The 18,224-nt window shown below is 40.6% G+C and overlaps 1 protein-coding gene across 2 annotated transcripts in view; it reads left to right on the top strand.

Annotated features, from left to right (window-relative positions):
• Positions 1–15,985: 15,985 nt before the first annotated feature.
• znf236 (zinc finger protein 236) overlaps positions 15,986–18,224 on the top strand; it is a 59,626-nt gene continuing 57,387 nt past the window's right edge. For both annotated transcript variants that reach the window (XM_079343710.1, XM_079343709.1), the window contains exons 1-2: positions 15,986–16,091; positions 17,716–17,855. In XM_079343710.1, the coding sequence (XP_079199836.1) occupies positions 16,040–16,091; positions 17,716–17,855 (192 nt within the window). In that variant the 5' untranslated portion in view covers positions 15,986–16,039. The remainder of the gene's footprint in view (positions 16,092–17,715; positions 17,856–18,224) is intronic.

Here is an 18,224-nt window from a genome sequence, read left to right as displayed (position 1 = left end):
TAAAATAAAATGTAACAAGAAGATGTGTGACTCAGGCTTGTGGGTTTGATGCTTTGGATTTTTCTTTTTACATTTTAGAAGTACCTGGCAAAGGATTGGAGTAAATGTGCTGACAGCAGGATATTTAGAGACCCAATGTCACTGTCTTCATTTTTTTTTTTTTTCAAACTTGCACCTCTGATTTATCCATGAAACATGATGGTATAGCTTGAGCAGCCACAGAGTTCAGGCCACATATAAGCTGCTTTGCAGACACTTACAAAATCTGAAATAGTACTACTGTAAATCTAAAAACCTGCTTACACACCCACTCAGCTAACCCTCAACTCAAATAATCTCCCTCACTATCACACTCACCCCCACACTCACTCCCTCCCCTGCACTGCTGGAAAGTTGAACCACTGCAACTGAAACTTGGAAAACAACTACAGCAGTTACTGTTGAAACTGACTTCACTTCTTATAATTACTGAAGTGACATCACTACACGGGTACTGCAATGAATCAGTATTTCACTTGAGAAAAACTCTGGGAGCTTGGTCAAAAAAAGATTTCTGCATGAGGCCCCAAAGTGTGACCTTATCAATGAATACAAAATCTATTCAAATCTATAAAATACATCTTGGTTGTAAACATTTATTTACTCATTTTCTCAGCTGGAAACCTTCACTGTATCTCTATCTCTCTAACGTGTGCCTAATGCAGTGATTCCCAAAGTGCAGCCTGAGCCCCCTAGGGGAGGCCGAAGTTATGGCAGGGGGTGCGACAAGGCTGAATATAAGTGTATTTATTCATTTGTCGACTTGACATTGACATACAGTAACATTGGTGCTGTAACACTTTACCATGCACTAGTCCCAGATGCACTGCTCGTGGTGTTTATGGCAAAGTGCTATTTTGCAGCACCTGTCCTCAGAATGCTGTAAATAAAGAAAAAGAGAAAAAAACAATGCACACAGTTCTGCAATGGTAGCAAAGCGCTGCACATTTTGTCAGGTAGACAGACAGTAAGGCTGACAATGATACGAATACAAAGACAAGAAAATGTGAAGAGTCATATCTCGCCCTCGGCGTATTCTGTGCAACGGTGGGTAATGAAGAGAGCCACATCCTTCCTGTGTGAGTTTTTCTGCTTCAGCCTCTATCAACAAAAATACGGATCGAAGCTGGACAATGAAACGTTTAAAACGAACTAAGAGTGGAAGTCTCACAGATACACCTCAGACTTGAGAGGATCTGTAGAACAAAATAAGTCCAGACTATTTAAAATATTGTAGGACTGAAAGTATAAATATAAGAAGATTTTTTTCTTTCTTTTTTTTTTCTTTCGGTTGAGTTTTACATCTTCAAAAAGTCCAGTTTCAAAACATCTGTTTAAAGCAATGACTGTATTTACATCGGAACAATTTCGAAGTTTGATGTTGCAGTATCACTTTTAATTTCTTCCCCTGTAAAAGCCACTGTTATGTTATTTTGTTGGTTTTTCTGTATTTTTTGTCGACAATGCTGTCATGATCTGGGGTTTTTTTAGTGCTTCCCACGTGTGTTTGTTGTCTGTTTTCCCTGTCTGTCTGTTCCTCCTGTGTTTTTCCCTTCCCCCCTTGGCTTGAGTGGTTGCAGGATTGTTCACAGGTGTGGTGCATCATCATCAGCTCCAGTACTTAATCCGGCTCTCCACATGCAGCTGGCGCCAGATTATTGTCTTCACCTCGTTGGTATGGTACCTTGAATCAGGCTCTCCAGTATTTTGATATTCCTGATGTTCTCCAGTGTCTCCGTGTTTTTCACCTCGTCAGCTCCTCGTCAAGACTTACCTGTGTTCCCGTATCCTGTCGTCTACTCGTCTGCAGTTTGTCCATCTGGACTCACCTCACGCGTGCTGGGATCGGGTTTATGATCGTCACTAGGATTATTGTTTCACTGCTCACTTCTGAACTTGCACATTTTGTCACTCGTGTCACTTCCCCCTTGTTATATTAAATCTATTGTTAAAACTGCTTGCTCTGTTTCTGTGTCGTGCATTTGAGTCCAATTCTGAAAACCGTAACAAATACTTTTAAACAAATAAATAAAACAGAAATGTATCAGCACAGAGCATGACTGACAGTGTTTATCCATATGTGTCAATGTATATGGTGAGGGTGACTTGAAACTATTTGTATTTACCAAATGTTAGCTCGGCAGCAAAAGTTTGGGAATCTCTGATGTAATGGACTCTGACACAGTCTGCGCTCATATCGTGGTGCTTGATTGTTGGTGGTACTCATGTATGTTTAAAAATGATTTCATTCATTGTGTGATTCTGTACCGTCTCCTTCTCTCAGGACTCAGTCCCATCAACAACTCCAGCAGATGCAGAGGCTTTGTGTGCTATTGTGTAATCCTGTGTGTTTGGAACCGTGTCCATAGAACATATTGAGCATTGTGTTCCCATGTTCTCATATGGTCTCTAAATAGCAGGAACATGCTGCAACACAGAGTGTAGACTTCAGAGCAGCTTTTAGGTGGACTAAGGCGCAGTTGTTTTTCTGCGTCTTCAAGATGGGAACACATGCCAAACGCACCCACGTGAGCGATGGGCATAAAAATGACAACTGCCTCAGGTGGAAAATAGGAACTTCTGGCAAGTTCTAGAAAATGTCAGGACAGCCAGTGTGCTCCGATATTTTCCCCGTTCACACATGTCAAGTTGTAATGTTTACAACAAATGGAAGAAGGTGCCTGAAGTGTCCAGTGGTGGCAGTTTTAACCTTTGTATCAAGCTGTGTGTAGTTAGATGTATTTATATCGTAAACAAAAGATAATGAATGCTGGCACAACAGCTTTATTATGTGCACAAAGTCTCCACTGATTTCTCACCAGTCACATCACCCCCGCACACTCACCTGCGATAAAAGTTCCTGAACATGACTTGCTGCATTCACACATCAGCTCTCCTTGACTTAGCGCCAACATTTTACTCGAAGCTGGCAGGAAAAACTCAAAACAAAGTTGGTGTGATAGTTCTACTTTCTGCATCAACATATGAAACCCATCCGAAAAGACATTTGTTTTCATAACGCTTAATGAACAGATAATGACACTAAAATGCTTCAAAAGTAAACACCTGAATAATCAGAGGAAATAAGCATAATTCTTCTCTAGTAGTTCTTTCCTACATTAAGTAGAACATTCACTTTTTTATCAGACCAGATTGATGAATGGTAGTCAGAGTCAAATCTGTATAAACAAGAAAAACAAAAAAGGAATATCCTCATCATAGTGTACTCAACTCACGCCTACACATCCGAGACAGAAATATATGATGTAGGGCGAAGAGTAAGAACACTGTCATTCCTGCCAAGAATAAAGCAGGTTAGGTCGTGAAAGAGATCAGCGCCAGCTGTGCATGAGTTGTGGGATCCCAACTGGCACACATGACTGAGATGCCTTGCTCTTTTTGACAATCTGTAACACCGTCCCGTCTGATCTGGTGAACAAACAAACATGTGGTGAGCAGGGCGACGGAGCCTCGTGTTGGCTCTCCCAGCCTAGTTACCATATAGCATCTTCACCTGCCAGTTAGTGCGCCTTTATCTTCCTCTGCAGGACAAATAATTGTTTTGCCAAGCACTAAACACACACACAATCACACGCAGACGTTTTGAGTTGCCCCCCACTTATCTTGCTAATTATATCCAAAGTGTGTTTCTGCGTGTGTGACTGCGTACGCAACGGTGTGTTTGGCTTTCCTACTTATGCCACAGACAGCTGTTGTTTGTATTGCCCTGAGAGCTCAAACACTTTGTAATTATCCCTATCTGTACTTTATTGGAGTGATGAGTGTGTGTGTGTGTGTGTGTGTGTGTGTGTGTGTGTGTGTGTGTATTACTACTGCGGGGGTTAGGTGTGTTGTGAATTGGGGTGGTGCTGCCTTACCCACCCCCAAACACACACACACACCTACACACACACACACACAGGTCCTGTAACAATAGCCCTGACACAGAAGCCATGTTCAAAACAGCTGACATAGAAAAGAGTGAGTTTATGACCTCAGTCACAAAGAATTGGGGGCGAAAGGAGCGTGTGTATGTATGGGATCACACAGAAACAAGTGTTCATCAAAGCAGCGTCTACACACAGAAACCTGTTGCCTCAAAGCAGCAAACTTTACAAAAAAGAAAAAAAAGAAATCAACACTAGATCCAAAATGAATCAGGAAAAATTGGAGTGTTGGTATTATGTTTTTTTGGACGTTAAAAGCAAAGTTAAAGTTCAATAAACACAGGCCTTATATAGGAAGGTGAGGGAGGAAATCATGGTAAAGGCATGCGTGTGTTTGTGGGGGGGGATGGGCAACTTTTTCAATGGTCCCTCCTCCCTCTTCCTCTGTCTTTTTTTTTTTTCTCTTCCCTCTCATCTTTGTTCAAGAGCTGCCCAGCTACAACAAGCCACCCCGCACCGTGAAAGAAAGTCAGAATAAATTACTCAAAAGTGTTCAAAGGGGGGATGTGGGAGGGGGGGTAAAGTCGGAAAGATATTGTCACTCACTTTGAGTTTGTCAGTTTACATGAGATGATGTGTGTTATAATTGTGCGGTGGTGAGGTATGTATTTGATAGAGCATGAAAGACTCTGTGTGTGTGTGTTGTGTGTATGGGCATGAGTGGGTGTGGTAACAGGGAAGTTGCTGTAAACTGTATGTCAATGTAAGAATAACAAAGTTGTTGAGAATATTGAAACACTTCAGTAGTTTAAAAAAGCTGAATTTTCATCACTTATTTACATTTCTCTGCAATGAAGTATAAATACAAAGAACTAAGGAAAATCCTTCATCATCACCATCATGCCTTTTTTCCTTCTCCCCTTCATCACTATAAGTGGCTCTGGCTTATCTCCTGCTTTAATGACCACTGCTGACGCACAAACACAATTTCTAACTCCATCTATATGCTGCGGGGAGGCAGGGACACACAAAGCTCCTCTCTCTCTTCCTCTCTCACTCCCTCTCCCTCACAAAGCCTGCATGCCTCTCATTTGTAAATCACTTAAAAGCATGACAAATGTGCATTGGAAGTTCCAAGAGCGTCCCCCTCGAAAGCGTTTGTGAGTCTCTCTTTCACAACCTTTTCTCTGATACACAACTGTATTGTGCAAACTAGACATATAGCTTGGCATTTGAAGCACGCTTTTTGTTGCTTAATTACACTCAGCTTGAATATGTAACACAAATATTTAGCGCAGTGAAAACACAAGTGTCTTTGTGTTCCAATGAATAATGGCATATATTTAAAAAAAAAAAAATGTGATGGGTGATGTGGATGATTACATTCAGGGTTTTCTAGTTGCTGAGCAGAAAGGAGGTTTGTAGTTGTGAAATAATTTGAGAGCGGAGAGAATGTTCGACTCAAACCTAAAACAAAGGAGTCTTGTCCACAACACTAATCCCACAGGAACATTTCTGCCATAGACTGGGAATTACTGTGTATTTCAATCATGTGATGGACCATCAAGCAGGAGGTTACAGTGTTTTTTTTGTGTGTTTGGGTTAGAATCATAGACTGTAAAAATAAGAATAGAATTCAGTCTGAGCTGCAGATCGATACAACAGGGTTTTACAAGGTAGACTCTGTATGAACAATGGCAATTCGTCTCATTTACACAAAAGATGTGGGGACCAGGTCGAGGTGGGGGGGGGGGGGGGGGGGGGAAATCTACAGCTTTTTGAAGATTATCAATGGGTCAACAAAGGGTCACCAATTTAAAAAAAAATGTAACCCACATGGAATAGATTAAGAAGCACACACAGACTGTTCGAACAGTCAATGTAGCCGGTTTTGTGGACTTACAGTTTGAGCAGAACTAATTCAGAATAAATTCATAAGATATATGAATGACAAACATCTGTCCTGACAAAGGTAGCAAACTGTACAACTCACTCTGTCAGTTCTGTTACACTAAATAGGATCATAAACAGGAACAGGAACACTTTGCTCGTAATGCTTTTACATAGTCATTTGAATATTACTTTTTGCGCTCACTATTTGTCATTGATCAATCCCTATTTAAGCATACATCTGAGAGCTTATTCCAAACCGTTCCTTAACCTAGCAAATGATCTTTCTGTATTTCTCGTAGGAGGTGAAATCTTCCACTGTCAGTGCTTTAACCACTGGCTGGTAGACGAGTCTCCTGAAAATGTAATTACAAGATTAAAAATATGTGACCATCCACTTTCAGAACAATACTTGCTGTCAACAAGGATTGAATGAATGATCGTCTCTCCACTGACGAGACAGTTATTACAGACACAAGATGAGGATATGGTGCCACTCGTTGAATCACAGACAGTTTATGACTCGACAAAAAGGAACAAAACAAAAAACAAGTGGATTCATCCCTCGGTGGCAGGTGGTCTATCATGTGTGTATGCTTAGCTGTCACTGAGAACACGCCTGAGCTGTCTATCTATAAAGCATGTTGACAGAAGTCTTTTAGGTTGTTGTTCTCACAGGAAATCATGGCTTACTGCCAAAACTGCTGTTGTAAAGACTTTTTGAGATAGTCTCTCTTTCATTCTCGAATCATCATGTGGCTTTGGGGCTTGAATTTGAAAAGTTTTCTTTTTCTTTTCTTTTTTTTTATTTAAAAAGAATATTTAACAATATAAAATGTTAAAATGTGTACAGAAAAGTTTATGGTCCCTCCAAACATTTGATATATAATAATATCAATGCACACACCTGCTTTCTCTTCTACATAAAACAGTACACTGGGAGAGACTTAGTCAGTGTCGAGGCAACTAACTGGAAGCCCACACACACACTCACACACACACACTCTAGGGACTTTCTAATGTTGTTACCATTAAAGGTCCCTGTTTTTGCTGACTTCCACACCCTACCTTCCATCTGGTCCATAGAAAGTGTTCCCCTCCCCCCTCATGGACAAGGCTTGCAGTCTTTAAAGATTTCAGATACTGCTTCAGTTGGGTTTGCTTACTTTTGTTTTCATTTCTTTGCCAGCTCGGCTTTCTATAACAGCACTAAAACTATGAATTAGGGCTCTTGTGAATAGTGAGTTTTGTATTAAAGGATTTACAACTTTATGAAACACTAAATATTCTGCTCACCAAAAAATGGCTGCCAAGTTGTTTCTAATTACATATATAAGATACTGTATGACCATATAAGGTATACGATATTAGCATATGATACAAATCTAACTGTTATAACTATAAGGATGTAAAAATAGAAATATGTACCAAACACGAGTATCAAAAAATCAGTGCATTAGATAAAATATGAGAATATAGAGGTATGATCAATGTACAGATCAGTTAAATACACAGGGGTTTGTATAGTGTAATGAGTTGAATAATAACTAACGAAAGGGGTGGTAAAGCAGTGAAATAAGTTCACATGGCAGACAGGATGTCTGACCCTCAGTGGGAGGAGTTACACTGTCTGATGGCCACAGGGAGGAATGACCTCCTGTGGCGTCTGTGGTGCATCGAGGGAGGGATAAGTCACACTGAACGTGCTCCTTTGCTTTTTCCAGTACTTCGTGGAGTGTGTGATATTGTGCAGGTGACCTGCAACCTAGATAGAATCCTCCTCTCTGACACGACCGTCAGCGAGTCCAGCTCCACCCCCGCCTTCTGGATCAGTTTGTTTATTCTGTTGGAGCCTGCTACCCCAGTGCACAACAGCAAACAGGACATCGCTGGCCGCCTCATAAAACATCCTCAGCATCCTCCTGCAGATGTTAAAGGATCTAAGGATCTACTGTTGCTTTCACTTCACCTTTGTTTTATAGCTATCGCTTAATGAGACACTTAAAAATCCAGTGCAAGTGGTTTGTGTGTATAACTCGTCACGTTCTCGCTGAGATAAGCACACAAACTGACTGAGAAAACTGTTTGAAGAGCTCTACACCTGACAACTTAAACCGCTACTGCTATCACATCTTCATGATTCCCCCACAAATATGCGGCTTTGAAAAATTCATGAGGTGTACTTTGTCAAAGGATCAATTATTTATCTCCGCACAGGACTCCAACACCTCCATTAGCCCTCTGGTCACTCCCTGCGCGACTGTTTTCTGTTCTCTTTCACCACAACACACAAACTGAAAGGACTTCAAAACACATCAAAGTTTTCAGCTCTTGTCCCAAACTGCCTTTATTCCTTGCACTTTGGTGTCTTTGTCTCCCGAACCCACACACATACTTCACATGTGCACCTCTGCTCCCACACCCCCACCGCCCCATACTCTTGTGTCTTTGTATGAAACCCCTGCCTCATCCCTATTGTCATGTTAATTACCTATTTGCTCTGTTTTGCAGCAGCCCACCATCTATCAAAGCGCCTGCCTGCTTTTCATCTCGCGCAGTGGCATCGCTACCTGTAATTAGGTTTGGGGTGAGAGAGAAGATGGACTATTGTTAGCACCCTGCAGAGGGAAGAGAAGACATCAGGAAGTCTCCCTGGCTGTTCTGGGTCCGGCCTCTGAAACTGTCTAATTGATCGGAGCCATCATGGGGCCCGAGCTCCATCCCGATGTGCCAACCTTAGGGCAGGAGCGTTAGCATAGCGCTGTGGCTTTTACAGTGTGATAAGGTGGATGTACTGTGTGCATCTGTGAAGTCAAAATATAACTACTTTTTTTATGTACTCTGCATCTGTGTGAGCGTGACTAAAAGTGGGGGATGGGATAATGAATGGCCCTTCTTATTCTGTATGAGCTTTGCATTCAGGCAGTCATGAATTAGTACTCGCTGTACAGCTTTGTGTATAAAGAGTTACACATCCATTTATGTGTGTGTGTGTGTGTGTGTGTGTGTGTGTGTGTGTGGGTGGCACCTTGGTTATTTCACGAGTGTATCTGCACGTTTGTATTTATAGTGGATGTGACTGTGGCGAGGCTGTGCTGCGGTTCAAATAATTTAAAATCCAGATGTGCGGAAGCTTGTGGGAAATCGATCCAGTAGCCGATGGCTCCCGAGCAGGTGATGAGCATACTGTCATAATGCAGTAAGGAGAGAGAGGCAGATTAATATTTAACAGCTATCCAGACTGAGCAGAAGGCTGTTGATAAAAATGCTCAGGAGTGTGGGGATGAATTAACATCAAGGACAAGTCATCACAGTAATACAGTTAGAAGATAGAATTATAATGAGGAAGAGATGAAAATGGCCTCTTCTTGTTACATGTTTGACTTCTTCCCAACTGTGTATCTATTGTGTTTGTACCAGATAGTTTTTAGACACGTGAAGAAAAGAAGAATAAAGATGAAAGAATAAGGAGGTAACACTTTAACAATATAACACATTTTTCATTTATAATTATTGTGAAATGAAAACGTAATTCAAACAAAGGACTTTATGTAAGTTGTGTTTTATTTCGTGGGCTGAATCCTACCAAGGTCACATTAAAAGACTGATTGCTCCCAGCAGCTCGTTGACTATCCCATTTCGAAGGCTCCATCAAATGCCTTTAAACTTTACGTGCTCTATTGGATCACGGAGGATTCAAACAAGATGGACGTTCACGTATCTTTAAAAAAAAAGTGATGTGATGATGGCTATGTAAGCTAGCTCCACTGCAGCTGTTAATGTTGCTAGGTGACAGCAGTGGCGCTGAGTAATGACAGGGTAAGGGCAGGAACAGCAGTTGATGTAAACAAGGAATCGTCTGTAGACCAGAGTGTACAGTTCAGTTCAGTCTGACTGGTCTACAGTACACAGGCTGGGCCCTTCATAGCCTAGTGTCCTTCGAAGGATGCTACCCCCTGAATTGGTAGACAGCTTGTGGTTGGTTCCTCTTCAGGATTAAGAACGCTGAAAAATAGATCCAAGGACGTTTAATTCCAAGTTTAAATACGTAACGGATTGTATAGTGCGTGTTATTCCACTTGAATGTTGTAAGACTTCTGTTTGTTTTTGTACGTATGACTCAAGGTCGCCCTCCTTTAGATGTCATACATGAACTCAACGGCACCCATTATGCCTTGTCAGTGCGACAGACGTCCCCGAGGTAAGTTCCTGTGTGCAGCACCACGTACAAGTATCATACAGTATGTTTATTTTGACCCTATTGACCTATTTGAATACACTGTGATGCAGATGTGTTGATACGCTTGTGTGCATAATTGCTATTTTTGTGTGCTAAAATCTATTTAATAACACTGTACACTAAGTAGCCATGGCTAGCTCGTGCTTGTGTTAATTCAAACGTGACATCCTTTTTTAGTGTGCTGAACCATCAAAACAAGTGAAAGTCTAAATAACCAGTACATACTGTATTCCTCTTCAAGTACATTTTGTATTTTGTGCAATTGTATGTGTTTTGTATTCATTACAAATTATAACGCTTTGCAAGTGTAAGGGAGACTGACCCCAAACGAGCCTAATGTATGACTGACCAGTACTTATTCGTTTTCAGATTAAAAATGGCAGTGTAAACAGGAAGACAAGCTCATGTTTCCAGTAGCCCGCCTATATGTTGACCAACTGTGTAAAAAATGTTTTAAAAAAATCTGACAACAGTTAAAAAATGTGTCCCTGTATTTATATATTTGGCCCATAAAAACAAATGTAAAGTAGAAATGTTTTCTGAAACACTGATGTGAATTTTCAGTAACTTACAATGCGGCACAATAAGCCGTGTCAAATATTCATGGACCTTGATGTGAATTTGAGATTATTGATAAGAATAAACAGTACAAAGTTGTTCACAAAAAAAGATTATTGATAAGCATTGTCTTATTACAATTTCACACGTGTACAAACAGCAAAGTCAGCTGATGTGTGTGATGTAAATAAACACAAGCGATGTGTTGCAGGTAGCTCTTAGCTACTTTAATTCAAAGTAGCTCTCAGATAAGGAAGGTCGGAGAACCCTGCTCTATGTGTTTACTTCCTGGTGATATGCACTGCAGGGACGTCCATGCTGCTCTGCTGACCTTCAGCATGAAATGAAAAGTGTCTGATGCCTCTGGTGTGTTTGGAGGGGCTTTCTCTTTTTCCGAAGATGGACAGCCATGCATTATTGATTACAAAACACTCCTGCGAAGCTATTTCATCTCTCAAGCACAGCTGACCAAGAGTTGGGCTTTATTTTGTGTGTGTGAGTTGTTTTTTTTTTTTTAAAGAGTGTGTGCTTTTTATCCCGATCAGCTGCATGGTTTTGTTTGTGTAAGGCGTTCTCTTTCTTTTCACTCCCCCCTCCCCTCTACAACACCCAGCGGGAGGCTAAATAGTAGATATGCACAAACAGCTTTCTTATCTCCACATCCCTCTGCTCGGTACTCTGAGAACTGCACCAGACAGAAGACAAAGGTAAGCGGAGACAAGCCAGGGAGGAACAATGGGAGAGTGAAAATAAAAATGTTAAGGTGATCACGTCTCACAGCATTTATTTGACTTGATTTTGAGCTTTGTGTTTCAGCTCTTAATAAAACACGCGCCTGCACACTGAAACACACCGTGTATGTACGCATATCAGATGCCAGGATGTTGTATAGTATACAAAGCACATGTTACTTTTCTCTTCATATAATTGTTCTTTATTTCTCGCTTTCACTTCTGCTCTACTTTTTTGCACTCCTTGCTGTTAATATCTAATTATAATTCTTATTAATTCCAGTGTGTCACTTACTGACAGTGAGATATTAAATATTCATTTCCTCAGTGTGTCTTATTCAGATTCTATATTGTTTCTCTCCTCTCTCGTAGCTGCGGAATTTCATTTATAACAATCAAAACTTCCGCTGTCTTTTGTCTCTTTTTGTTTTGTTTTAAATCCCTTGCACAAGTCACCCTAAAGACTGCATAGTCAATCATTTCTTTACTGAAGACGGGACCCAGCAGAGCATCAAGTGTTGCTGAGCGCGGCCTTACCTCTGCGGTCCCCCCCGTCGAGGACGGTCACAGGGGAGGACGCCCATGGCGACCGCGGCTGTCAGATGCAGTTTCCATGATGCCAAAGAATGATTGGTTCCATGGATGGGGACGGTGCTCTCTGACAGCGCAGAGGGAGTCTCTGCCACACCTGGGAGAAGAAACACTGGCAGGATGTGAAATGTTACCGAACAAGGTCAGTCCAAAGGTCATTGTAAGACCTGTCACCCCCTCCCCCCCCCCCGTCATCGAGGAAGTTAAAGACTGGCCTTGTGCTACATAGGGGGAATTTTGTGTCTGAATTTATCCTTTGTTTGGGATGGGAGTCTGACTCAAGCTTTGTCTACTGAATCTGCAGACAACAATGTCCTGGTGTAAAAAAGAAAAAAAACCTTCAAGTCTGAATCAAATCTGACTGTCACTCGTCTGGCGTCGTTAAAATGCAACGAAAGCTTCTGATTGCTAAGAAATCCAGAAATGAATCTTTAATTGCACACGCCTTCGTCCACTGGATACCTCACCGGCAAAGTGCTGCAAACATGCACCACATTTTCAAGTCTGACTCATGTCTAGTCTGTGGCAAAGAGAAGCCAGCATCATTGATGTCAGTGTTGTTGGTGAGGCTTGTTAGCGTGAATGACAAGGCTCGAGACGCGACTGAATAACAGCCCCCCCCCACTCACACTCTCTCACTCCCGGCATGTTTTTTTTTTTTCACATCACAAGTTAGCCCCGTCTTCCACAGAGGTGGGCTTCCTGACAATCCCGCACCGTGAGCCCACGACAATTTTAAAGATTGATCACTCTGCTTTTGATTGCGGTGAGAGGGAAGAGAGACGGCCAGAGAGAAAGGGAAAATAAACGAGGGAGGAAAAGATGGGCGTGGACAATCCCACAAGGTCAGAAAGATGTCCAGTCTTTTGTTTTCAGTGGTGAGATCAGTGGCCTGTGCAGCCACGAGGGGACAGGCAGAGTGACTGGAGGCCTGGCAGGAACAGATGTTCTCACACAATGAACATGCACTTGGTTGGATGCATATTCACAAGTCAAGGGGGTGACTTCCCTTGTCTTTTTTTTTTCTTTTTTGGGAAACAAAGACAATTACAGCAGAGTCAAAGCTTTCTACCTTTTTACCAAGGCCCATATGGAGAAGACATGTTGTCGTGACAATCAGGCTTTTATGAAGGATAATCAAAAGATAAATCCACTTATCAGCGTTGTCATCTAAAAGTTGAAAATAATTGTGGCGTGTATCACTGCATGTTGGATAGTTCAAGATTAAATGAAGTCAAACCCTCTTTATTCTTAAGAAAAACAAAAAAAAGAAACATCTGGAGTGGGGTGGAGCTCTTTTCTCTTCTCAACAAGGTCCCACATTTCATCTTTGAGTGTATTAGAGCGTTGAAACTTTATTTCTCATTATTCTAAGCATTATAAAGTACAGCAACTTTGAAAGATGTGAAAAAGTATGCAAAACTGTCAACATAAATAAATAAATGATTGGCCCTTTTTAACTATTTTGATGCACACACACACACATATATGTATATATAATTTTTTACATTTTTTCTAATTTCATTTTGAACTGTGTGATTCGTCTTCTGCTATCCTGCTTTGCTGCTGTACATTTCTCTGTTTGTGAGATAAATAAAGGATTATCCTAATACTGTTCTCCTTTTGAAGAAGAAACATACACCTCCATAGAAGCAGCACAGCAGTTTATACATGTCAAACGAGCCGTGTGATACTGTGTCACTGTTGGCTGTCGGGCCAACCAAACAACAGTTACACCCATCAGATCATTGTATAAACAGGCAGAGAGAAGAATGGGTCACAAATCAGTCAGACGACACCGTCCCCTCGTTCTAAAGAAACACAGTAGACTGTATACACGTTGTCTTTATTAAACAGATGTTTAAGTGTGAAAACATGAACAAGCTCGCTCCACAAACACTCTGTCTGCTGGCAAACAAACCAAACTGTGACATTTAGAACAGGGGCAACATCGGGTGCAAACTGTAGAGCACCAAAACACAGAACTACAAAGGGGAACACATTACCAGCATCTGGAAAAAAAAAAAAAAAGCAAAACTGACAGAGATCAACGTTTTTAAGACACAAATCAAACAGCACTGGCTGTTCCCTCTTATAATCCTCATGTTACTGTTTATTCTGATTTAGCCTCTGTATTGAGTTAATAATGTTGTTACAATAATCACTATTTCTGTTTTTTTCTTTTACTCAAATTTTCTATTGTAATCCTAAAAGACTCCCCAGGTATTGAAAATCAGCAAAGAATAGAAACCAGTATGCATCGAACATGAAGAAATGTTTGTCGCATGTTCCCCTGCTAAATAACCCAGCAACATTAAATACATGTAACCACAGTTATGTAGCACAAGCTCCTATTTGAATACTTGAAGTTTATGATTAAACTCAACAAACACTTGTCCTCACAGTTTATGTTTACATAACATGATAAGAAAATAACAATGGACGCTCAGATGGTCCATATACAGGAAGTGGATGAATAACAACGTGCTCAGAATTCAAATTAAAAATGAAACCCTGAGGGCCAAACCCTTAAACTAGTTCAAAGTTTTTGCAAAACATATTAATAGGTTAGCATTTGAGTTTGACTTTTTAATACTGGAGCTGTGATACAGGCCGACTGGTTTCATCTAATGGAGACTGCTGGTGTTTAGGAAGGACTGAATGATGAAACTGCATCAAACTGGAAAGACGTTAAGCAAACACTGAGCAAAAGACTCTTCCATTACCTTATTTTACTTCCTCAAAATCTGACCCCGCTCGGTCTCTCGTTCTTCCTTATTTCCAACACACAGCTCTGCTAACTAATGGCCTGTGATCTATTTATACAGCGCATGTTTGTGTGGATTGAAAACATAGACTGTCCTGACTTCTTGTTTCTGTAAATGTATAAAAGACATGCGTAGTATCCACACCAACAAGATGAGAAAATAATAATGAAATATCCATGTTTTTTTTGTTTTTTTTTAGTTAGGATATCAGGTCAAGTGGCATGATACATTTCCAGCACATATATAAAACAGCTTAGAAGAAGCTATAGGATATTTACATCCAGAGGAAAAAGTTGAGGCAGTCGATTCCAGAAGCACACAATTATCAGTAAGGTTTGTTGACACGGCTGGGGTTATAAGTCATGTATAACTCATTGCCTCCCTCTGCTGGTAATAACAGGTAGTGAATACATCGATAACAGACACACAATTATAAGTAACAACACGACATAACACGTTATGTCTGTTACTTTTATGGGAGTTAAAAGGCCAGAAGGGAGTTTATAAACATGCTGTCAAATAGTAAGATACTTTATGAGAATGTTATTGCCTTTATTCCTGTAATACTTCATAGTTCATGTGTCCTGGACTATCAATATTGACTTTCACTGTCTGTTGATTTCTCTTTTGTAGTCTACCACCACATGTGACCAAAAGCAGTGCTTTAGAAATTTACGTTGATTAGGCTGCAGAGAGCTGAGCTAATGTAATAGCCTACTCAATACAGAAAATATAATTACTTAACTAGGCCTATTTTGTATATTATTGTGTTCATTGCTGTTTCACTCAAGTATTGTTTTTTTCTAAGTTATCTCTGTAAATTAGGATTATATTTGGTAAAGTCTGTATGTGCATCCTTTTTAATAGGCTTTTTATCTTATATTTCCACCATTATAAACGTGCAGGGTCCTTAGGGTGTGCACACGCTTTTCAATTTAAAGTCTATAAAGTATTACCATAGTTTTTTTTTTTTCCCCTGAAGTATTTAAATGAATAGTGAGTAGTCAAACAGATTGCTCTTATGAGGCCTACATTGAATGTAGTCATAGGCTGCAAAAAAATAAATAACTTATTTAAAATAATCAATTTGGCCTCACATTAGTTATTGATTACAGTGAGGTGGCCTGCTGGATTTCTCATCATTTAAAGAAAAATGTTTGTGTGTGTGTGTACCTGAATATTGTTCTAGTACAATAACTCAAACGGTAGATGTCTCCCTCCTCCATGCAGCTGTGTGTCTTCATGGATACGACGCTGTCTCTACTCTACAGATGACAGAGTCGCCATTTTGAAAAGCCTCTCGTTCACAGCACACCCACCCTGAGTACTGGAACTATGCCGCGGGGCCGGCCTCGCAAACAGAGAGTTAAAAGCAACGACGAAACAGGTAACAAGTACCAAAATGCAACTAATAAAAAATACGGAGTTTGGGCTATCCAAATAACCCGCCATTGTTTGGTTAAATAGCTCTGCATCTTCTATAATGCCACTTGAATGTAGTGTATATAGTCCCCGGATATAGTATTGCGGGTGGGCTTTGCTTTGTGCAGCGAAGGAGTGATTGAGGCGGAATGATATTAATAACATCTCGGTGCCTCTTCTTATTGGCTTCCAGTCTAAATTGGTGTCCGCGAGGAGAAGAGCAGCGGCAGCGTATGGTGTTAGTAAATAGCTGGTCGTTGCACTTAAAATTAGTTTATTTTGTAATTCATTGTTAGCTTGTGGTTGCTAACTAGCTGACTCGATGCTACTGGTAGCATGAAGGCTAACACGCCGAGTTGTTTGCGGCTGTTATTTAGTTATTGCAGTGAAGCTGTCCAGCTGCTCATGGACGAGTCAGTCATCCTGAGCTGTGATTTTACAGTCTTTAAAGAAAAGACATGATCCAGACAAGTGTCGACATGTTTCTCGAAAATCATTCAGATTGCTACTAGCAGTGTTATGTTATCATGTTTGGCCAAACAGACTTTAAGACAACGGTAAAGGTCATGTTAACGCGGATAGATGCAGGTGAAGTGAACCTGCTGGACATACAGTTCATACAGTGGTGAATAAATCTCTCACTGTTCAGTCTGTGTCTGTGTCAGTGAGTGACCGAGGACGTGAGGAAACAAACTGTTGAACAATAGAGTAAAACGTAATGCAATATAAATATATATTCAAGGCTATTCAAAGTGTTTCACACAGACATTTAAAGCACCATGACAAATGGGGGAAATAGACATGAAATAAAGAACATTTGAAATTTATAAGAAGAAAGTTAACACTTAGAAATAAGGGCAAACATGGTCTTGAATAACTCAGTCTTACACGTCACTGTTGATGGATTTATTCAGTGAGTGAAACAAAATCATTTAGGCTATATTTTTTATTTCCTTACAACCATGTGAATTTAATATATTTCAAACTGAGTCCACACACACTTGTCTCTGTATTTTCTTTATGTACCAACACCCAAGATGTGACTCTGGTTAGTTATTTCCACCCTGACATTTGAAGGATAAACATTCATGAACCTGAATATTTTCTAAATACTAAATAAAGACTGATATCAGAGTGTGTCATTTTCTGTCTCAGTCTCTCACTTATGATTCTGTCAGATGAGGGTTTCATGCGTAACTCTACGCCTACACGATGTGTACCCCAGGAAGGTTGTGGAAAGGCAACAAAAGGAACCTATTAAACATTTAAACTTTAAAAAGTTCTTGTCAATAATATTCTGTAGTGAAATTAAGACTCCATGTGGTATCTATGTCCATAGTGTTTTGTCTTCAGTTTGCTAACTTTGTCAAATATCTACCACATTTTAAAATTTGAAGCGGCTCATTAAATGATGGTGTGTATAAAAACAGTGTTTATGAAGCAAACGCTTATTAAAAAACATAAAGTCACAGGATTGTGCACCTGTGTCATGAAAGAAGGCTCCAAATCATATCTACTTGAGCTGTAATCAGAATAGACCCTCTTGTGCAAAACATGGACGTTCAAACCTCTCCTGTACTTTTGGATAGATGCAGATCCCAGTGACTCAAAGGCGGGAAGTTTCAGCGATGGAGAGCTCAGGGACAAGAAGTGCACTATTTGTGCCCAGGTCTTCACCACTGAGAGCCAGCTGCAGAAGCATCTACGTGAACACGAGAGTAACGATAAGGTAAGCGTCAGTCTGTCACAGCTCTATTATCAACACCATTTGTACGATTCTACGCTTTCTCTAAATCCGTGCATTCAGTCACAGCCCGATGGTTCAACACTGTAAAGGCCCTTTCAGATAAGATGAGGTGGGCGCCGCGTGCTGCTGTCGGACCCATTCGTTGTCTATGTGTTGCGCCTCGTAAGACTGTATTTGCGCCCGGCCGAGCTAAGAAAAAACTTGCTGTCTGTGCGCGCTGTGTGGAAGTTAAAACATTTTCTACTTGGGTTCAGCATTCTTAAAACGTCACCTGAGTGTAGCCAATAGGAGGGTAGATCAGATCGCAGGGTCTCACTTCCCTGAACTCTACTTTGAAGACCTACCGGGACA

Source organism: Symphodus melops (assembly GCF_947650265.1).
Source record: "Symphodus melops genome assembly, chromosome: 5".
NCBI classification, from domain to species: domain Eukaryota; kingdom Metazoa; phylum Chordata; class Actinopteri; order Labriformes; family Labridae; genus Symphodus; species Symphodus melops.
This window is presented reverse-complemented; position numbering and strand designations above follow the sequence as displayed.